Raw genomic sequence first — 23121 nt, forward strand, 5'->3', positions numbered from 1 at the left:
TTTAATCTTTCAAATTTAATATTATACAAAAATTTAATTTTTGTAGTAAAGTTTTAGAAGTTTTAAATTTTTGTTTTTTAAACATAATAATTAATTAAATATTGTACTTTTTTTCTTATTTTTATTATATTATAATTTTTAATATTTTTCTACAATCTTAATAATAATATAAATTTACAATTTTCATTAACCCATTTCAAATCTAATTCAAATTTCTTCATTCAAAATTATATTTTTTTATATAATAAGAAACATTATTTGTAAAAAATAAAAATTATATTATTGAAAGTAAAATAAAATATTAATTTTTCAATGGATCAAAAATTTGATTAAATTCAGATTTGTTGAATATTTTAAATATTATTAAAAACTATTTTTACTAAATGCTTTTCTTAGTAATAATAAATAAATTAACTATAAATTTTATTATCTAAAAAAAATGTATATATATTTTTTTAATAATCAAAAATCTTCATTCATATTATATCGAAATCATGTTATATCATATCATTTTTTCAAAAAAAATAAAAACTATAAATCTTCAGAAATTTCAAGAATATCACTATATCAAGAATGAATCAAATAAAATATCAAGTCGCAAAAATTTAAATGCTAGTGATAATTCCAACAAATTATTATTATGGTAGATATTTATGCATGTTTGTATTTTTATGAATATAATCTAAATGGAAATTTATTTCATTCTATAAATATTGTAACGAGAATTTTGTTTTATATTTTACAGAGAGTGTTAATATAATTGATTTTTGAAGGATTAATTCTAGAGATGAATATAGAAGTTGATATACAAAAATATCGATTAAAAGTTTATATATTAAGTTATAAGGAATTTATGTTTGCATTAAATAAAAAAAAAATATAGATAAAATGAAATTATTCTATCTCCATTTCGTTTCATTTACATTTAAATTACTTATTATATTTTTTTGTATTGTAAGATAGAAAAACATTTTAGACGATATTTTTTTTTAGATATATTAGTATTTAAATATTTCTTAAAACTTGAAATGATTTTATATGATACTCGCTGTAATAAGGAGGAGATTGATTGTATTTTATATATTGATATATCAATAAAATCAATTTATTTTATTCTTTAGAATCGAGCTTTCAAAGATATCTCACGAATATATTATCACCTTATATATATTTATACATTATATTCACAATATATTTTTGCAAATTTTTCATAAATGGACAAATATCCAGTTTACGTCAAATCATTATCAAATCTAATTATAGATTGCAATTATGTATTTATACAAAATTTGAATAAAATTTATAATATTTGAACAATAAAATAAATTTCTTACTTAATTTTTATATTCTTATATATTTAATATACTCTTATTTAGCATAAAATTTTAAAAAAATTTGCCAAAAATATTTTATTTCTTTAGTTATATTCATAAAAATTTAATTTTGCATAAAAATCTGCGGTCGCTTCGCCCAAACCTTACAATCCTTTCGATGGTGCAATGATCTTGCAAAGAAGCATTGCACGCTTGAAATCGCGTCGCCCGTTCTAATTACACACGATACGTATTGTATCTTCGTCACACCGCTGTAGATCGGAATTTAATCGTTCATCGTGCCACGAAACCTCTTCTCTTGCTCCCGTTCGAATCGCGTTCCTCCCCCGATTTCGTAATTTCTATATGTGTCAAGGTGCGCGTCAGAAAGACAGAAGATAAAGAGGAACGAAGACAGAAGAGGAACGAAGAGAATCGTCTTATGCACGTGTGTGCACACACCATGTTCGCGAAAATACCCATCAGTGACGATGATCCATCGTAAACGATGACCTCGTCGTGCACCAGGAAGCTCTCACATTGCCAAGATCTCTCTTATTCCTCTTAAAAAAAAGTCGAATTTCGCTATTTCGAATAATTAGGACCTAATTTACATAATAAATTTGTATTTTTCTTTACTCCTTTGAATATATACTAATCTTCATTCTTTCTCGTGTGCTCTTCTTTTTTTAATTTCTTCGCCTTTTTATTAAGAAAATTTTAGTAAGAAGAAGTATAGATTTGAAAGAAAAGAGAACAAAAAAGATTAAGGAAAAAAGGAGGAAAGAACAACCGAATAGAGAGAAAAGAAAATCGTTTTCGAACTAGAGAGAGGGGGGGAGAGAAAGAAGAAAGAATAGATACATGAGAAAGGAAAAGACCAAGATGGATTTTAAAGAAATATTCGATTTCGGTTGAAAAGAAAAGGAAATAGATCTAGAAGAAAGAAGAGAAGAAAAAAAAGACGAAAAAGGCGAGAGTCGAAGAATTTAGAGCGAGAAAGAGAAAGAAGTATTCGATTTCACATGCAAAAGAAAGAAAAGAGAAGAGACGAAGAAGAATACGAGAGAATGAACGGATACGAAACGAACACTTTAGAGAAATAAACAGATAAAAAAACAAAAGGAATAGATTAAGAAAATAGAAAATAAAGAGAAGGAAGAACGAACAGTTTAGAATAAGAAACAAAAAGAAATATTCAATTTCGGATAAAAAAAAGGAAAGAAAAATAGATCTGTAACAGAGCAGAGGAGAGAAGATGAAGAGAACAAATTGAAACGGTTTAAAGCGAGTAAGAGAAGAAATAGATTCGGGATAAGAAGAGGAGGGAAAGAACGAAAAAGAGAAACGGATTAGGAAGACGACGAGGGAACGACGAACAGTTTAGAGCGAGAAACGGATAGAGAAAGAGAGAATAGTCGGTCGGAGAGTACAGCTCACAACCGCTGCTCGATATTTTTAGTGCGAGGAGAGTATTTGGCGGGGCGCACCGACTCGCCTCCTCATCTTCTCGTGAACGGTCGACATCGGCCGTCGTCTCCGTGACCGCCGTGCTCGTGTGTCTCTTTAGTGCCTTCGTGGCGTCCCTGTTGCGCGATCTACACGATACTCGCACTCTGGCCGAGTGATGAACCTGCGGCCAGAAGCGTGTTCTCACTCCCCGCCAATCGTCTCTGGATCACTCTTTATCATCTTCCGCCTTGCGCTTTTATTTCATCTTTCTTCTTTCTCTGTTTCGCCGTTATCGCGCGTATGCCTTGTACTTGGATGCTTGTGAGTCGATGTTGTTTTCGCCATCGTTGGTGCGATTCTCTCGCATGTGTCGCGTTAAGGACACCAAGCAAGGTCTAGCGGAACGACCTTGAAACTGTGTGTGTATGTGTGTGTTAAGTCCAAGAGGCTGTGAAACGCGCGCCATTGCTGAATTCGAAAACAAACAGGATTACTCAAGGAACCAGCTGCTGAAACATCGAGTTTGGAATACCGGATTCGAAAGAAGAATTTTGGTAATAGTCTAGTTTTTTAGACTTTTTCAATTTTGACAATATCGTTCTAGGTTTTTTCTTAATTCGTTAATAAGTTCGAAACAAGACTTCAATTTAAGATAAAATTTATGAAAAAATATAATTTTGTTTATTTTTTTTTTTATTTTTAATTTTTTTTATTTTTATAAAAAAAGAAAAAAAATACTTTTGATTTTTGCATGATTTTAATAAACTAAATTTATGCATTATTTTCGATTCATCAACATATTTCTTCATAATTAATTAAATAAGTTAGCTTTTCCTAGAGTTTAATTATTTAAATTACCAGTTAAAATATAAATATAAAAATTTGACAAAATATATTGCATAATTAGTCTAATATATTTTATTCAATTTAAAGTATCTTTTTTTTTCAGTTTAACGTATCTTTGAATAATGTCAATAAAATAAGTTATTGGTCAAATCGTGTCCACGAAAATACTCTTGACAAATTTGTTGGCAATTCAAAAATAATCCGTTCGTATAATGAAATTAACCATATATCTGTTAAGGCTAAAGATAGAAAATGTTTACTCGGTCACAAAAAATATTTTTGTAATACAAAAATGCCAGTAATAAAATATATTCAAATTTCAATTAGTTTGTGTTTACAAATTTTTCTAACATTATTTATATCCTAGCATATATTATACTTCCAAAACCAATCTGTCTTAAATCAACATCTAATCAAATAAAATTAATGAAAACGTAATATTTATATAACCTTTCCTAATTGAAATCTTGTTTTGGCGAAATAAAACTTTTAAAGAAAAAACTAGATATTGTCAAAATCGGAAGAAATCATCAAACTAGACATTTACAGTTTCCATTTGGCTCAGAGTAATTTTCCTCGCCACGACTTGATCTCTCAAGTCGTTGAATCGTCAGAGGAACAGCTGTGAGCGTTAAAACTGCGTCTCGATGTTCATCTTCGCGCCACGCGACAATATGTCGACGTCTCGTCAGGATTCGGCGGGCCGGCGAAATCGGTATGCACGTTCCTCGACGACTACGAGCGTCACTCAACTACTCAGTGATTCGTGCTCGAGTCTGTTGCAAAGATTGACCACCAGAGTTCGCGGGACGTCGAGTGTGAACGACAATATAGTGAACAAACCTACAATTATTACCAGATATTCTCCTATAGTCAACCAATTAAACAGCGCCAGGGCTCGCATAGAGGACAAGTACTGCACCATTCTGGACAAATATTCCAGAAAGAAGCATACAGACCGTCCCTCGGTCAATTGTGGGCCACGTACTCGCGAAAGAGACACGTATTTTCGCCGCGAAGACAGTCCATTCGTTCGAGATGAGAAAACTTTGGAACCTTCGATAACCCGCACCGTGATTAAAAATCCTACTAGTGTGGTCCTTTCTGAAAAAGCATATCCTTATGTAAAAACCTCCAATGTGAAAGATTTTAAGCGCGATAAAACGCCCGGATATCACCGCACGGACAAACACTCTTTGTTAAACTCGGATACATACAAAAGGTATGGAAGACACAAGTCTGGTCACGCAGAGACACGTACCAGAAAAGTGAGACCCTATCGAAATGGAAAGAGTGAACAATTGGAATCCTCGTCGACTGCTCTTCGACTAACCAGACCTATGAAAGTGGAATCTTTGACACCCAAAGAAAAAAATGAGGAAGATCCTGACAAGACACCGACTAGCAGCATGACTAAAGAAACTGTGACAAACGATAATATTACTGTTGCAACAGTCGAGATTGAAGAAAGTGATCCAGCCATTTCTGAGAGAGCAGCGAAACGAAAGGAAATACAAAGTTTGATTTTAAAATATGCCGCTATGGAAGAGACGTATAGTCAGTTGGCGGCAGGTGGCCAGGTGAAAATGAGGCCGAGTACCACGGACAAAATCGCCAGCAAATATAAGAAAAGCACGCGCCAAAGCGAACGAAAAGACGCGTCGAAGAGCGCGATGGCCGCGAGTGTCGTTGACAACCACGTGGACGCGATTCAACACGCGATTGTAAGTTGTCGAACCGCGGATTCTCCGTGGATATCGACGAACGAAAATAACGTTGTTTCGTTGAGAAAATCCTCCTATTGCTGCTATTACTATGTTGTTGCGTGCCTACCCTATGCTGCCATCTTCCCATTTTAGAGCTGTTTGTGCGTTTGCCTATTGTTTACTCTTTCAGCGCTGAATATAATGTATATATGATGAATGTTCGATATGTCGGGTTGAGTCATGTGACAAATAATTGTCGATTTAAAAAAATTGATTTCTTTTGAATAAATCTAGAACTGTGTAAACCAGAATTTTAATTTAATTGGAGAAGAGAAGTATTGTAATTGATAATTACAGATATACGAATAGCCGAATTACGACTTAAATGGGGAAAATTCGGACGGAATTGAACGAAAATCTTAATACTTTCGTTATTGCTCGGAGTTAACACATTCGCAGCTATAGTTCTACATCATTTTATATGTTACATATTTTGAATATTTACATCTATTTAAATAGTGAGCATGCATCTCTTAGCTTTAGGGATTTGAAAATTGTATATGGCCTCGTTTTATTAATTGCCAGTTGCAAATATAAATAACAGTATAATGTGTTTAGTTATTTTTAATCTTACATGATTTGATTTACAAAGGATTAAAGACGAAATATTTGTATTAAAATATTTAAATATTAATAAAAATTGTCCCTTTTCTATTTTATTTTGTCTTAATAGTTAAATCTAAACTTGCTAAATTTGCATTTTATTATTGCTCGTTTATGCTTAGATCGAATCACATTTCGAATTTAGTTTCAGATCTTGAAATTTTCAGGACACCAATTCGAGAGTAATAAGAATCGATTTTATCCGAATTTTTCCGAACTGTCCCGAAGTTTTCGGATTCTGAAGAATCGCAAAATTTACACTTCTATTAATTACAGATTTTTTTAATTCGCAATTTTGAAATTAATATTTATATATACATTATAGGATATACTGTTTGATTTCATTATAATAACGATTCGTTCGGTTTATCAATGAGGCCAAAGCTGTATTCCAGAATTTTTATTTAATTAAAAAAAAAAGAGAGAGAGAATCGTGATTGATTATAGGTTTCTTTCTTAATTTGCAATTTCAAGACTAGTAACCGTTACATAGTATATAAAGTGGTTGATTTCAGTATAATAATGTGTGCTACTAACAGTCATATTTTTCATATAAAAATTTTTATTTATTTTTTATAATTTTTTATAATAAAAATTATAATATTTTTTAAATTGAACTATTTAATTTATAGTATAAATATATAATTTATATAATAGTATAAAAGTGATATTATTAAGTTAAATAAAATATTGGTATTATCTGGGACTATTTTAAATCCATAAATAATTTTCGTGATATTAAATTTTATAATATCCATTATGTTTATGTTCACATTTAAAAAAATACAAAGTTGAAATCAAGCAGCATTTATAGCAAGTATTGTCTAATCTATTTCTAAAATTAACAATTTAAATAAAATTATAGAAACAAATAATGAAATGATATATTTTTTAATTTTATATCTTATATCTTTGATAATTCTAAAGTTAAGTTTTTACTTGTTCTTAAAAAAAAAAGTAAAAATGTGTGAGTTGATATTAATATAACTTGGCTTTGGTTTATAAATATTTAGTTTTCGTTGAGTTCAAATTGGATTTAACATTTATCTATTTTCAAAAACAAAAATATTAAGGTTAGCAATTGAAATTTTGTTTAGAAAAAAGATAAGATACTAAAGATAAAAAAAATAAAAAAATAGATAAATTTTTCAGATTTCAATAAAAAAATACAAAAATCTTTATAGTATTGGTTCTCAGAAACATTGAAAGTATTCATTTCATTTTTATTGAATTACTTATCATTGCATTTAAAAAATATATATTATTTATATACAAGATAATTTACTTAATTATAACAAAGTATATTTTTATCTTTTTGGTTAAATTTAGAAAAAAAATTAATTTAAAAATATATTATATATTTGCTATTATACTTTTTTTGAAACATATATTTTGTGGTTGTTATTATATTATTTTTAATGGAAATTTTTCTTTTTGTCTGTCTCATTATTCTTTTATATTAAACTACTTTCTTTTCACATTTCACATTTTTCTCTAACTTCAATTGAAAATGAATACGAATACGGTTTTTTATAATTGCATGAATTATCTTGTATATGGAATTATATCTATTTATTCATAGTGCTGAAAGGGTTAACAAATCCCTGGCTGACTCCTCCACCGATATTAGCGATACGGTGATTTACTAATCGATATCTATGTCTGTACGATGTCAATATGAGATAAATATCTATTTATGATAAATGACCTGAGAATTATATCCTTGAAATTTTTTTCATTTTTTCGAGCTATCTTATCGAAACTCAAATGTTATTGATCATCGTGAGAATAATTTGATAGGGAATAATTTGAAATATCGAGTGATGCTTCAAAAGACAGTAGAGAGAATTTGAAATTCATATAATTGATGGAATATATTTAATTTTATTAGTTTCTTGCATATTAATATAAAATCTGGATTTATATATCAAATTTGATTCGTATTCATTAACTTGATCTTATATAGCATCAATATGATTCGTGGATTTCACATTTATTTTATATATTATATTATAAATTTCACGTGTTATTATAAAAAAAAAGGATAATGTTTACACAATTTAAATATCAAAGAAATTTATAAAGATAGAATATTTGTTTAGAATCTTGGAATATTAATTAAAAATTTTTTTTTTATTTATAATAATTAGATTGGAAATATTTATGTAAATTTAAATTTTAATAAACATAATTTAAAAAATGAATTTGAAATAAAGATCTGTTTCAATTTTTATAATACATATCATAATATAAAATTTAATTTAGATATTTCATATTTTTTTTACATATCATATACATATTAAAAATTTTTTTCATAAATTTCTGTGGTTTTTATTTTCAGGAATTTGTATATAATTTTTATTCTTTACATTTATTTTATAGTACATTTACTTATATTATATAGTAATTATATATAGTATTAATATATTATATAGTACATTTCTTTTATAACATATTACTAAAAATATCCTCCAGATATCCTATATTCTCGAAAAAAAAAAAAGTCGAATAATTTCTGAATCATTTTTGATCCAATTGACTTAATAATTGATATTAATTTAAAAAATTAGATAAATGATTTAGCCAAGTATTTCGCTTTATATTCCAAAGATTAATTAATTTTTTGAAAATTTCAAAAATATATAAATAAATGTTTTATATATTATATATGATATTCAATATATAAAAATGAATATAGATAAAAGTCATTTACAATAATTATTTCAAAAAAATTAAAATTTTTCAAAGATGTTCTGTATAATTTTTTTATTACGTTTGTATGTGTTTCTTTTTTCTTTTTTATTTCTTTTAACAACTGATAAAATTATATTATATCGTGATATTATTTTTTTTATTATATTGAAAATTGTAAAATAATTTAATTATTACATGTTTTTTATTTAATATAATTTTTTTTATTTTTATTTTTTTTAAAATAACATTTTTATAATTTCTATCTTACATACTGATACACATATAAATATCAAAAGAATCAAAATAGATGGTTTGTAATATTTTATAATATTTAATAATTAAAACCTTTGATTTTTAATATATTATAATTTTTTAAGTATATCTTTTAATAAAAAAATAGGTTATTTTGTGTTGATGTACTTAAAATTTAATCCTTTATGATCCAAGTTCGTATTGGTCAACGGTTTTATATTATAATATATATTTTATCATAATTTATTTAGTATTTATTCATATTTATTTATATTAAATATAAATTATAGAAAATTATAAAATTGTTAATAATGCTTAAATGAAATTTAATTGAAATAACTTTATAGCATAAAATTCCAAAAATTGTAGTATTAAAATTAATTTTTTATTTTAATTTAATTTATAAATCTTTCTTTGATCTTTTATCTAAAGAAATATTTTTATGAAAAATGAAATATTTTTATAATTTTTATAAAAGTGATAATGAAATGAAATATTATATAATTGAAAATTTATAATTTCAATCTCAATAATTATAATCTGCAACAACTATATATTGTTATGTTTGTTCAAACGTGTACAGACTTAATATTAGAAACATTGTCTATTGATATATTATCGTATATTAAGATTTGCAGATGCCTACAGACAGGTAACATGCTGTTGTAAGATATGGATATTTAGCACGTATGCAAACAGAACATGCACATTATTCATGGACATGTTCACATCTTATATGACTTATACATAACAAACATGTTGCAACATATGCATTGATTTTCATGATGCAGATTGCAATGAAATCGATATCATCATGTATCGATGCAGAATATTGATTGATAAGAAAGATAATAATTCAGATGAAAATGTTTTCTTATTCATTTCATTTCATTCGTTTCATTAAAAATCAATATCGATATGGAAAAGAATCTAAATAAACATTCCAATATAGTTTAGTATGTGTGGATCATTTCAGGAAATTGATTAATTATAAACCATGTCTCTGCAATCATCACAAATTTATAAAATGAGAAATTGTTTTGAAAGATTAAGTAATTGATTCAATTTTAAGTATAATAAAAGAAAAAATGATAATGATAATTTTGATAGATATAATCTATTTAAAATATATGATAATATTTTAAAATTATCAATCATTAAAATAACATATATTGAGATAAAAATTCCTTCTATAATAATGTTCAAATAAAGATAGATTGATATCTGACTTTTAAACTTGAGAAATTCGAATCCAAAATATTATCTTTCTTCTTTCTTTTAAAATAATCTTTTTTATCAAAAATCAAAATTTTAATAAATATTGATTTCTTATAAAAATACAATAATATAATTTTTATTGTAATATATTTAATATGAATAATTATAAAGATATAAATAAAAAAATTTATTTATTGAAATATTTAAATTATATATTGATATCTAAAAGTGACATTCAACAGAAAAATATATATGTTATTAATGATATATAATGATAATTAATTGTAATATTATATAAATTTTTTTTTATAAAACATTGAATATATTAGAAGCTTGAACCGTCTTTACTGAACAGTTGATACATTTTTTCTTTTGATTTTCTTGAACTGGCATATAGTCTCTAATATTTATGTAGAAACATTTTTCACTCGATGATCTTTCATGTGAGGAATGTTTTTTATTCTTACATTCTATCTATATCAATGTGCTTTGCTCTGCCAGAACTATCAAAAAATTTATTAATAGTATTTTTCTTCTTCAATTGGTCCTGAATAATGTGAGCATTTACAATTACCATTATTACCATTATTACCATTAAAAAAAAATATTATTTCTTGCTTCAACTTTTTTTCATTTTTTATTCTGCTTATTGTTGTCGTTCATCATAATGATTATTAAGTGCTGGTTTAATATCTTACAAATGTAATTTCATCATTAGTGCAAAAAAAAAAAATCAACTTCATAATATTCTAATTTGCTGATTTAGAAATATTTTTCTATGTTTCAATAATACTGATAGCTGCAAATAATGCTTTTGAAATAATTGCAATTGAAATAAAAAATGATCGATACATATCGTAATATCATTTTCTCAAATAGAAGACATTAATTTTCATACAATTCTTTCTGTTAAGATACTTTCATTTGATTTTTCTCTTCCATTGTATAACTTCAAATTATAGATGTAACCTGGAAAAAAAGGATATTCATTTCAAAGTAGCTTTAAATTTTACCATATTTTTGTTGATGATTGCAGAATCTAGCTTTTTAAAAATTATTTACTTCGAATTGTCAAGAATCTTCACAATATATAGCAAGAAATAATATAATAAATTTTAAAATAGAAATTAGTTAATTCTTTTTTGGAAATATAATTTTGACATGAAAAGTTTATATCGATCACTATATTATTTACATTATATATTGATAAATATATAATGGTCACTAATTTACATTAAGCAAAATATTGCAAGATATTATAATCACAATATCATATATACATATAATTTTTGAATAATTAATTTTTTTAATTTTATTTCTTTTTTCTTTTCGATAAATTTTTTTAGAAAATAAATCGTTATATATTGAAAATATTCCGAAAAATTAATATTTTCATTTTTAAAGCACAATTATTTAATTGAATTAAAAGTAAATCTGATTCAGCGTAATCTCAATTTGCAATAAGAATCTCTTACATAATAATTATTATTTATATTTATATCTATTATATCTACATCGGAATTATTTGAATTTATTTTTTCTGATTTATTAAATCAGAATCATCATCATTACTGTTAATCAATATCTTGATCAAATATATCTATATTCATATCATTCATCTTTTTAAATTTTTGAAATAGTTCTATAAAAATAAAATAATTTGAAACAACTATCCACATAAGAAATACAACTGTAATAAAGTTTATATAATAATATATTAATCTTATCTTTATATATTAATGTATCAACGTGAAGTATGCTCCGAATTGCAATAAATTAAATTCGAAAGTGTACAAGATGAATTAGAATATATAGAAAGTATTGTCGAAATTGATTCTACGTAAAAAAATGAATAGAAAATATAGAATAAAAATTTTTAAATATATAATATAATGAAATTGACTAATTCTTCAAATTGAATATGAATTATTAATAAGTAGTTATTTTACATATGGAAAATATAAAATAAAATTTTATTGAATAAATTTTTGGTTTTGAGAAAATTGATTAAGAAAAGATTAAATATATACAATCAAGGAATCGTACAGGAATAGACAAACTTTTAAATTTAATTTTTTTACGTAAAATCAATCCTTGCTATACTTTCTACGTATTCAGACTTATCCTGCATGTCCTAGTAAATATAATAAAGCTTATTATTCCAATAAAATCCCCAATTTCAAAAGAATTAAAATTTAAATATAAATTTTATTGGTTTACAATTAATTAAATGAAAGTTCTTAAATTACTTATATGTATTATTTATTTAAATTTCGAAAACTTCGAATGAAAAAAAATAGCAAGAAATGTCAAGATTTTTATTCACAATTCTATTAATTTGAAAAATAAAAATAATTTTCTAAAAATAATTTATGAATCAATAATCTTTTTTCTACAAAACTTTCTTGATTCAAATATCATCTTCTTCGTGATAATACAATCTGTAATAAATAAATAAATGATATATCTTTTTTTTCTGATTCAAAGTTAAAAGTAGATAAAAAAATTATTATATTTGAAAATAATAAAAAAAATAAATACTATATATTAAATAATATATAAATTGCAACTAAATCTTTTTTAAAGTTTTTTTGTTGGAATTCTCTTTTATTTTTGTTAGATATCCAGAAATAAATTATTATAAAAAAATTTTTATTATAAAAAAATATATGAAGATTTTTATTAATTATAATAATTTTCTAATATTTTCTTAATAAAATTATAACATTCATTTTTGATAAATAAAAGAAAAAAATTAAAGATCTAATGTATATGTTCATATATATTAATTATAAATATAATTGTATATTATTATATAATATAATATACATTATATTTTTGTATTACTTTAATTACATTTTATGATTATTCAATATTTTTGTTAATTTTTGTTATAGCAGACCTTGGTTCAATTTCTAAAAATAAAATCCACTAAAGTTATTATTAATATGCGCACAAATTGCTGGTCTTAGTAAATACTCAATTGCGAATTATTCAAATCTAAACATTAAATAACTCTTTCGCTATCATATCATTCGAATTAAAAAATATAATCTATTTTAAGTAATATTATTTATATTCATACAGAAAAATTACACATGAATATATAAATATTTTGTTGATACGTAATTAATTATGATACAATATATGCAAATGAAAATAATATGCAATATGTAATAATTTCTTTATAAGAAACGTATTTTTAGGAAACATACATGTTTACTTAATATACTTAATATATTTAATATACTTAATATACTTAATATATTTTTAGGAAACATATATACATATTTTTTAATAAATTAATATTCAATATATGAGAATAACATATGTATATTCTGATAGTAGAATTTAAAAAAATATTAAAATTTAAAAATATATATATTAAGTTAAATTAAATTACAATTATAGTTTTTGAAAATATATTATTTTTATCTAGTTAAAAATACACTTAGTTAAAAATATGGGTTAAATATATTTGACAAACGTCTTTCGAAGCATCATCAATTCTTTTTATAAGGATAATAAAATCATTTTAGCAGAAAAAATTGATTGAATTATGTATGTGAATTTTTTTTTTAGCAATTTATTATACTTGTCGCGTTGACATTGAAAATTCTCGATCCTCAAGCTTGATGTTCGACTAATCCGAAATAATTGCGTGTTGGCATTATGTCAACAAACTATCGAAACCATAGTTATTCAGCAAGTTGTTTAAGTACTATGATTCACAACATTTTTCAAACCACTATGATAAATTTTTCTTTTGAATTTTCTATTTCATATTCCATTTATACTTTTTATATTTTTATTTGAATATTTTACAATGTATTTTTCATCAAAACATTCTCTATGTAATTAAGAAATAATCGACAGAGTACCACAATTTTTGTCCCTTTCTCCCCCCCAAAAATAGATCATAGTCCGCGTATTCATATATGATAGATCATGCATCGGTTTGAATTTCGCGCGTCGATAAGGTAGGCTCGAAGTGTCGATCGATCGATTCACACTATCGCGCTCTCGAACGCGTCGCGGCGATCGATCGAAACGATTGATCGTGCGCCATGGCGCGTTCATTTGGCGCATTCACGTAAGTACACCGAGTTTTTACCAATAATTGATATTAATTAACAAAAAGATAAAGAAAAATTAAATTAAAGAAAAGATGACCTCTCCAAGCGTGTTAGAGAAAAAATAATAATGAGCGCACTCGAAAGAAGCTGTCCAACGATCATTTTTCATCTACAGAATAATTTAGAAATATTATTTCTAATATTAATATATTAGAAATTAATTTCTTTTTCAATTTTACAATTAAAAAAATGTTATATTTATTCTATTAAAATTTAAATTTTATGCATATTTATTTTTATTTTTGCAATGTAATAAAAATATATATTGAATAAATTTGAAAAGAATCGATACAGCTCTTTCGATGCACTATACAAAATAACTAACTTTAACACGAATATACGAGTTTAGGAAAAAAAATAGAATAATAAAATCAAAGTAAAAAAAAAAATAGACTAAATAATAATAAAAAAGATATTTATATCTCTAAAAAATGAGATAACAAATAAAAAATAAAGATAATAATAATTATAATTATAATTTTAAAAAAAAATGAAAAAAAATGTTCGCTTTGTGCCGATGGTAAAATTCGTAACCGCAACTTTCTGACTTGGCAAACCATTTTGCCCTCTCCCCTTTCTCTCTGATTGTTGGGTTACCATCTCCGTTGTAATGGAATGGAATGGAATGGAAACGGATATGGCACACGGATTGGTCACTATGGTCTCGACTGGGCGCTCGGATCGGGTGATTCGATGATGACCGATGACGATGATGTATCCCCCTACTTCCTCCCCACCGACACACTCGTACGTTCGTCCGTGCTTACACACGTCCTCTACCGCGTGTTACACGGGTCTCCGCCCTCGTGGTGGTGGTGGTGGATGACGGTGTGTGTGGCGATCGGTTGACGCGACGGCCCTGGGATGTGGACCCTCAACCTCGACCGATGGGATCACTACTACAACACGACCTTCAACGCAACTTCGTGGTGGGCCATCGACCACGATTCAACCAATCAACATGCGAACAACAACAACATCTCTTGGTCCACTGGTGAATCGTCAACGTCGTCAACGGTGGGGAAATCGTTCTCTGTCGGTGCTTCTCCTGTTCGTCCATCATGAAAACGAACACACGGGGACCGATCGTCGACCAATGTGAACCGGGCCACCAAACGGTGCACTCCACACCACTGATTGGGTCCTCTCTTGGCATGCGCCGCTGATACCGATTCCGCCGGCCCATATGTAGAGCCCACGACCGCCCTCCGTCGAGGACGACGAAGACGGCCACCTTGTTTACCAATCCGGCGACATCCTGGCAAATAGATGTTCGTGAATACGTGAATACACTCATTGTAGTAGATTTAAGCAAGCCTCAGATCGATTGGTCGATCGATCGATCGGATCGGTTACCTACGGTATCTGCCCATAGTCTCTCTTTGCCTCTGTTCACCTCTACTCGCATCTCTTCTTTTCTGGCTTTCAACTTCTCTTATCGTCTGTTCGATATATGTTTCTTTATATTTTTCATTTTCTTTTGAAATTGTTGTGTTTAGAAATCTTCGATTCTTATTTAAGATCATTCTCTATCTGTTTTTTATCCGGAAAATAGTTAATTTTGTTCATTTTAAAAATTTTCAATTATATTTTGAAATTTACATATTTTAATTCAAAAATAATAATGGTTTTCTAATGTCGTTTCGAATTAATGTTTGATAATAAAAATTGAAAATAGATTTAAATTTTTGTCAATAAGTTTTGATTAATTTTAAAAAATCAACAAGTTTAGAAAATAGCTTTTAAAACAATGTTATTTCTTTAAGAATATTTAATGTTTTTATATTTTTTCTATTATATTATAGATTTTTTATATAAGATTCTTGTAAAGTTTAAATTAATTATTATATTATATCTTTTAGATCTGTAAGATTCAGACATAATATGATATAGACATATAAACTTTCGTTTTAATACAAATTAATTGATTGTAATTGTTTTGAATATATTCAAATTCAGTTTAAAAATTATTTTTTCATATTTCATCATAACCTCTATATTGAAAATTCCAGTTTGTTAACTATTACTTTCTGAATATTTTTCTGATTATTAACTGTAGTTATTAAACATACTGGACTTTTAAATATATCATAAATCTAACAAACATGAAGTAAAATTTTAGATATCGCATAATGAAATTAGATAGAAAAGGAAGAAAACTATGCAGCCATCTTTGTACGTCAAGTTGATGATACACTCGATAACAAATTTAATTGAAGTTAATAGTGGCGTCTATTTAAGAAATATAGCGTAGTATAATTTATATCATTTATCATTATTTGGCGTACTAAATGACTGAAATTTAGTATTACTCTTTTGTCTTTTCAATTCATAAGATATCTTTAGATCTACGAGATCTAAGGTTTTTAGTATTCTATCATATAGTATACTATTGTTTTTAATATTTCAGACATCTAGATAACTTAAGAGGAATTTCAACTCGGACTTCATTATTATGTATTTTTTTAAATTTTTCTTTGTATCAAATATTATTTCTTATATAAATTTCTTCATTCTTTTATTCTGGTAATTTTTATTGTAATTTTCATTGTAAAAAGATGTCGAAGACAGAGAGACAGAGAGGCGAAGGAAGGAGAAGAGACAAAGAGAGGCCACGCTTGCGCTATCTCCTCGATATACGTCTTCTTCGAGATGACGTGTTCCACTGTCTTTGAATAGGCGCACGGAGGACATTAGACATTTACTCTCATTTATCCTGACTTTTTTTTTTTTATATCAATATTTCCATTTGAATTTATCTCATAAAATCATTAAGAGTCAATGACGGGATCGAATACATGTGTATCGGGATTTGATAGTCAATGTTATGTCCTCTGGCTGCCGATTTTTTATAATTAGGGTACCTCGGCCTTTAGGAGAGCAGCAGTTCCGATCGATAAAACATAAAGCTCTATGATACCGTTTTTTTCACTTGATTCATACATCCATTCACGACGTATGGCGTACTGAACATACATCGACCTAACGTCAAATTGAAAGCACGTCTCTGTTGCTCTTTTTAACTTTTATCTGAATTTTGTCAGGAATATTCTTTAATGATCTTTTGTTTTAATATAGACAAAAGATTGATAAAATTAACAAAATAAAGTAATTCTATTAATTGATAATATATATTAGAGATTATCATTGATATATTAGTGTATCTTAGCAATGATAAATATTAAATATTAAATATAGGGCCTCATTAAGCAACAAAGACGATCTTCAATGGACGCGAGGTCTTTGATGTACCTGGACGCTTATCTATCTTTTTACATTGCAGATAAAGTACTGGCCACCCTAGGAGAGGGTACTTTTGGAAAAGTTGTCAAGGTTAAGGACTTGCAAATGTAAGTGGCAGCTCACGTAACTACTACGTAGGTAACCTACCTCGAGTCTGCGTTTTTCTCTTTTTCTTTATTCTCCTTTTTCAATATATGATATTCATATATTGTTTTATTATTGAAAGAGAAGCAGTTGAATTCCTTTTTATTGTATGTTTTACAATTTTTGTTTCAGGTTTAGAGAATTTGGATTTTTGATAATTTATTGTGGAAATGTTCATAATGATAAGATCATATAGAAATTTATTTTTCATCACTGGTTCATTATGTAATATAGAGAGCATTGGCTTATCATTATTTTTATATCAGAAATTTGTTAAAAATTCAAAATATATTAATCTATCTTTAATATTTTTAATAAAAAAAAATTGCCAAATATTTATCATAAACTGAAGAAATATTCTATTTAAATAAAAATGAACTTCAACATAATAATTTTTATAATATTAAAATTTTACATTGAATATAATAATCAGCTAACTTTTATTACTTATTACTTATATTACTAGAATTTGTTATTTGTATATATTAACTTTATTATTATTCTTGTTGCAGAAGAATTTATTATATTATAGTAAAATCATGATTTATACAATTTTGCTAATATTGAAACAATTAAACATTATCTTCTTCTTTCATGATGATGAATCATGATGAATTGCATATTTTATTCATTTTTAATTGATTTTATTTCACACATAATTTATGTCATTTATTTTTAAAAGATTTTTTCAACACATTCTAAGATTAATTTTCAAAAAACATTCTTCTAATTTTTCTTAAAAATTCTGATATTTAATATTTTATTTTTGCAACTAATAATAAGCTGATATATAATAAACTGAATAATAAAATGATAGATCTTTATTATGTTAAATCAAATAATATATTGCTCATTTTATAATCGAATTTCTGATATGAAAGTAATGCATACACATGCTATTTATTTTAGAATATTGAAACAATTTTAAAAATAAATTTTATATTTTTTTTACCGTGGATTTTTTCATAATTAATTTTCAATAAACAAAAATTCTAAAACGTAATAGAAAAGAATTAGCTCTTTTAATGGTAAAGCGATTTTATTACTTATTACTAATTATTACTTATCCTAGTGTATTTTCCTTTCCTTCAAAATTCCTTCTGATTTTTCCTCCTGCAATATTTTTCTTTTTTCTTCTCAATTTTCGATCCAGCCAGAATGATAATTTGCACCAGAAAAAAAATCACAAAGGTGCGTGGTGGCGCGACTCGAGTCATAGCAGGATCAGAAATAGCTATGCCGCAGTGTCACAAAATGATGCGCAAGTAGTCGCAATAATAGGATGGCCTTGTACTTTGTTTTACGGGCCGAGCCTTCTCGACGTGCGAATAAGTTGTCGCAAAATCGCTCGTCGAGATGTCGATTAGGGAAGAATTTTTTTGAACGCCATTGTTCTTTTTTTATTTTTCCTCCCCACTCTTTGATGCATTTCAAACAGCCGTGCTTTTGTGCCTTGTACTTATGTATATGCGATGATGCTTCCGGCCATGTGGATTATTGACGGTCCGTGAACAGTGTCGTCTAATAAAAGTACAATGACGTTTGCAGGGATCACGTGATGGCGCTGAAAATCATCAAGAACGTAGAGAAGTATAGGGAAGCCGCGAAGCTCGAAATAAACGCTTTAGAGAAAATTGCGACCAAGGATCCGGAAGGCCAACAGTTAGTATTTGCGTGGCTTTTTAGACTTAGTGGGGACTGGATTGATGAACTGAGGGTGATTCTTCAAGTAAAAATAAATTGAAAATTTTTACATCGAAATTTTCATTTTCGATATTTTTTTTTTTTTTTTTTTTTTTTTAAGAAACTTTTCAGTTAACATTTTATATTTTATTTTATATTATTTAAGAATATTGAGATATCGTTACTAGTTATTATTAAAACTGGTACCTTATTTTAGTAATTAATTTAATAATTAAAATTTGTATAGTATAAAATAATATAAACATCTATATTTATATTTGAAAACTATATTATTGCACAGTTCTGTTATATTAACAATATTTTATACAATGATACTCATTATTCATAATGATTATAAAAAGCAATATTTGCAGGAAGTAAAACACACAATAATATTCAGCTTAATAGAGTATTTATGCAGTAAAACATAATTCGAAAACTGAAAAATTAATAAAAATCCAATAAAATTATAATTCTTTCTCATTTTATTAAAAATAATAAAGTTCTCACATAAAAATTAAAAATTATTATATTTAGAAATATTTAAAAATATAATTAAATTTATATAATTTCTATTGTAAAATTTCAAAATATAATTAAATTTATATAATTTTTATCATAAAATTTCAAAATATAAATATCAAAATAAAAAAATTAATTTATAATGCTTAAAAGAATTGCCTTCTTTTGACATGTATCACAATTCTTTATTTGATTCTTATATTACATTTTTAAATTGTTTTCAGCATTCATTTAATATTTCATTATTACTTTTAGCTTGTGCGTAAAAATGCTCGATTGGTTTAATTATCACGGACACATGTGTATCGCCTTCGAAATGCTTGGACTTAGCGTATTTGATTTTTTGGTATGTTTATATTTAATAACATAATATTTTTATATATTATATATTGTATAAAATAATGCATTATTGCTATATATTAACTATTTTATATTTATAGAGAGATAACAGTTATCAGCCTTATCCATTGGAACATGTCAGGCACATTGGATATCAATTATGTTATGCCGTCAAATTCTTACATGATAACAAACTCACGCACACTGATTTGAAACCAGAAAATATATTATTCGTAGATTCCGATTATGATAGTATATATAGTAGCAAAAAGGTGAGAGATGAACTTCTTCCATATAAACATAAAACAATTTATCGTGTTACTTGGAATAATATAGTTTGATACTTATAAAAATTTTTTTCATGAAATATTTTAATTGAAAATTAAATTTAATTAAACATTGAAAATTGGTTGGAATTGAAAATTAATAATGTAGTAATATATCATTAAATTTTAAGAAATTTATTTTTATATATATTTAATCAGTAAAATGCAATGTCAATAATATATATTAAATTAAAGATTCTATTTAATTCTTTTATTTAATTTATTTAAAATTTATGTATATGTTACTTTTTGATTAATAAAATGAAATTAATTAATTTTTAAAATATTAAAATAATAAAAGTGATTTTTAAAATTAATAATATTTCAATACAATAATATTAATTTATTTAATGCTATATGATTTTAAGTGACACTTTTATATCAACTATAAATATAATATATAATTAAGTATTATGCTCTGAAGTGTTTAAAAGAAGTTTCTTCTTTTTAAGCGAAGAGATATTAGACGTGTAAAACGGACAGACATTAGACTCATTGATTTTGGTAGTGCCACATTTGATCATGAACATCATAGCACGATTGTTAGCACAAGACATTACAGAGCGCCTGAAGTAATTTTAGGTAAGTAATTTCTATAAAATCAACTGCAACATTTTGCAAAAAAAACTTTATTTATTAGACTATTCATTATATATATTATATAGAATTAGGATGGTCTCAGCCTTGTGACGTATGGTCGATTGGCTGCATTCTCTTCGAACTGTACCTGGGTATTACTTTATTCCAAACACACGACAACCGTGAACATTTAGCGATGATGGAACGTATACTTGGCACAATCCCACACCGTATGGCTCGTAAAACTAAAACTAAGTACTTCTATCATGGCAAATTAGATTGGGATGAAAAAAGCTCAGCAGGCAGATACGTTCGAGATAATTGCAAACCTTTACATGTAAGTAATATTATCTACCTAAGTACATATACAATCATCATTTGCTTATAAATTAATAGAAATCTAATTTATAACGAATAATCTAATATATTTTATTTTTATATATATAGCGTTGTATGCTTTCTGATGACGAAGAACATCGACAATTGTTCGATCTCATTCAAAAAATGTTAGAATATGAACCATCACAGAGGATAACATTGAAGGATTCACTGGCACATCCCTTTTTTGATGCGTTACCTGCACATCAAAGATTACCAGATCTTCGAGCAGCTGGTGATTCCCAACAAAGTCACGAACGATCACATTCTCTCTCACGATGAAGCTAGGAAAGGGACCGACTTCCGTGCTGGACAGACACTCCACTGTCAATGACACTACTGCCCTACGTCGCTATTTTCAAATCCTTAAGTCTCATAAGACTGTACTTTTCCGGCAATAATAAGATTCGATGACGTCAACCGATATTTAAATAAAATTAAACAATTAGATAAAAAAGAAAAAAAATTTTATTAGGAAATATTATTAAATTTGTTAACAACAATTGATGATATTGATTAAATCGTAAATCGTATTATTCATTAACGACGTAAAATAAAAGAAAAAGCAGTAGTGCAATGGTGCTGTGGAACTCGGATATAACTTATAATAGATCATCAAGAATCTTTGCATAAAAACGTGCAAAGTTGTTTTCTTATCTCTATTTACGAGACATTAAAATTGGTAAATAACCAAATCAACTTGACAAAATGTAGGTCCCTGTTACTGGTTCGTAGAAAGACCAGTGTGTCTGCTCAGTGTAGCGTAACAGCGTCCCGACATTGTAAACATTTTCTAAATGCTCTTCTGTACATTTTATCCTTAATTTTATTACAATGTTATTATGCAACAAAGTTTGGAGTAAAAAAGGGTCGCAGTTTATACTCTGTTTGTTATAGATTGATGACCATGGCGTGTTTAGTAGTAAGAATCAGATTTAGCATTAAGATACAAGTAAATATATGCGTACGTGTTGATGATATTAAAATAAAATTAACAAAGAAGAGAAAGTGAGAGTGAGAAAGAAAGGGAGTGTGTGAGAGAGACAATGAATGCCAATTCACCGTCGTAAAATACACATATTAACGTTTTCAAAAATCATAAGATATAGCATACGATTTGTCTTAGAAAGTGCTAATGTATTTTTTTCGATGCTTTAGGATATGGCTAATATGAAATTTTCTTTTTTTTGGGTTCGGTATATATCTGAATTTCGTTGCATTGTTTTACGATGTTGCAGACAATCATGTGTGTTTTAAGTTTCGTCGATTCGATTAAATGGCTAAGCCAGATAGATTGTTTTTTAAATACACTTAATACTGGAAGTTTTATGCGTATGTCGCATATCTTTAAAAAAGAAATGCGGATTTACGTGCCTAAGAACATCTCTGCTTTTATTTTGTTTAAATACAGGAATGTATTCTTAAAAATTATGGAACTCTTACCACTTATGTACATCTTGTTTGCCTCTTTCAGTTCTTATACATACAACATGACGGAATCTTATCACATCCTGCTGCTCGTACAAAAAGAAAAAGGAATATATCTGAATACTGTGAAAAAATACTGTTTCGAGTAGCAATAAACACATTTCTTTCAAATAATCACTTGAAATTTATTTTTCATTGG

General features: G+C 26.5%; 1 protein-coding gene across 9 annotated transcripts in view; it reads left to right on the top strand.

Moving 5' to 3' along the window:
* LOC122715659 (serine/threonine-protein kinase Doa) overlaps positions 1-23096 on the top strand; it is a 79206-nt gene extending 56110 nt beyond the window's left edge. For 7 of the 9 annotated variants that reach the window (XM_043938009.1, XM_043938012.1, XM_043938013.1 and 4 more), the window contains 8 exons: positions 15473-15551; positions 17564-17630; positions 19216-19329; positions 20128-20218; positions 20313-20483; positions 20990-21119; positions 21203-21453; positions 21564-23096. In XM_043938009.1, coding sequence (XP_043793944.1) covers positions 15473-15551; positions 17564-17630; positions 19216-19329; positions 20128-20218; positions 20313-20483; positions 20990-21119; positions 21203-21453; positions 21564-21776 — 1116 coding nt within the window. In that variant the 3' untranslated portion in view covers positions 21777-23096. Of the gene's footprint in view, positions 1-2459; positions 3320-4160; positions 5336-15472; positions 15552-17563; positions 17631-19215; positions 19330-20127; positions 20219-20312; positions 20484-20989; positions 21120-21202; positions 21454-21563 lie in introns of those variants that run through there. The other 2 variants (XM_043938008.1, XM_043938007.1) reach the window with 2 other exon arrangements.
* The last annotated feature ends 25 nt before the right edge of the window (positions 23097-23121 follow it).

This window comes from Apis laboriosa, unplaced genomic scaffold (assembly GCF_014066325.1).
Source record: "Apis laboriosa isolate Shangri-la unplaced genomic scaffold, ASM1406632v1 scaffold39_cov144, whole genome shotgun sequence".
Classification (NCBI taxonomy): domain Eukaryota; kingdom Metazoa; phylum Arthropoda; class Insecta; order Hymenoptera; family Apidae; genus Apis; species Apis laboriosa.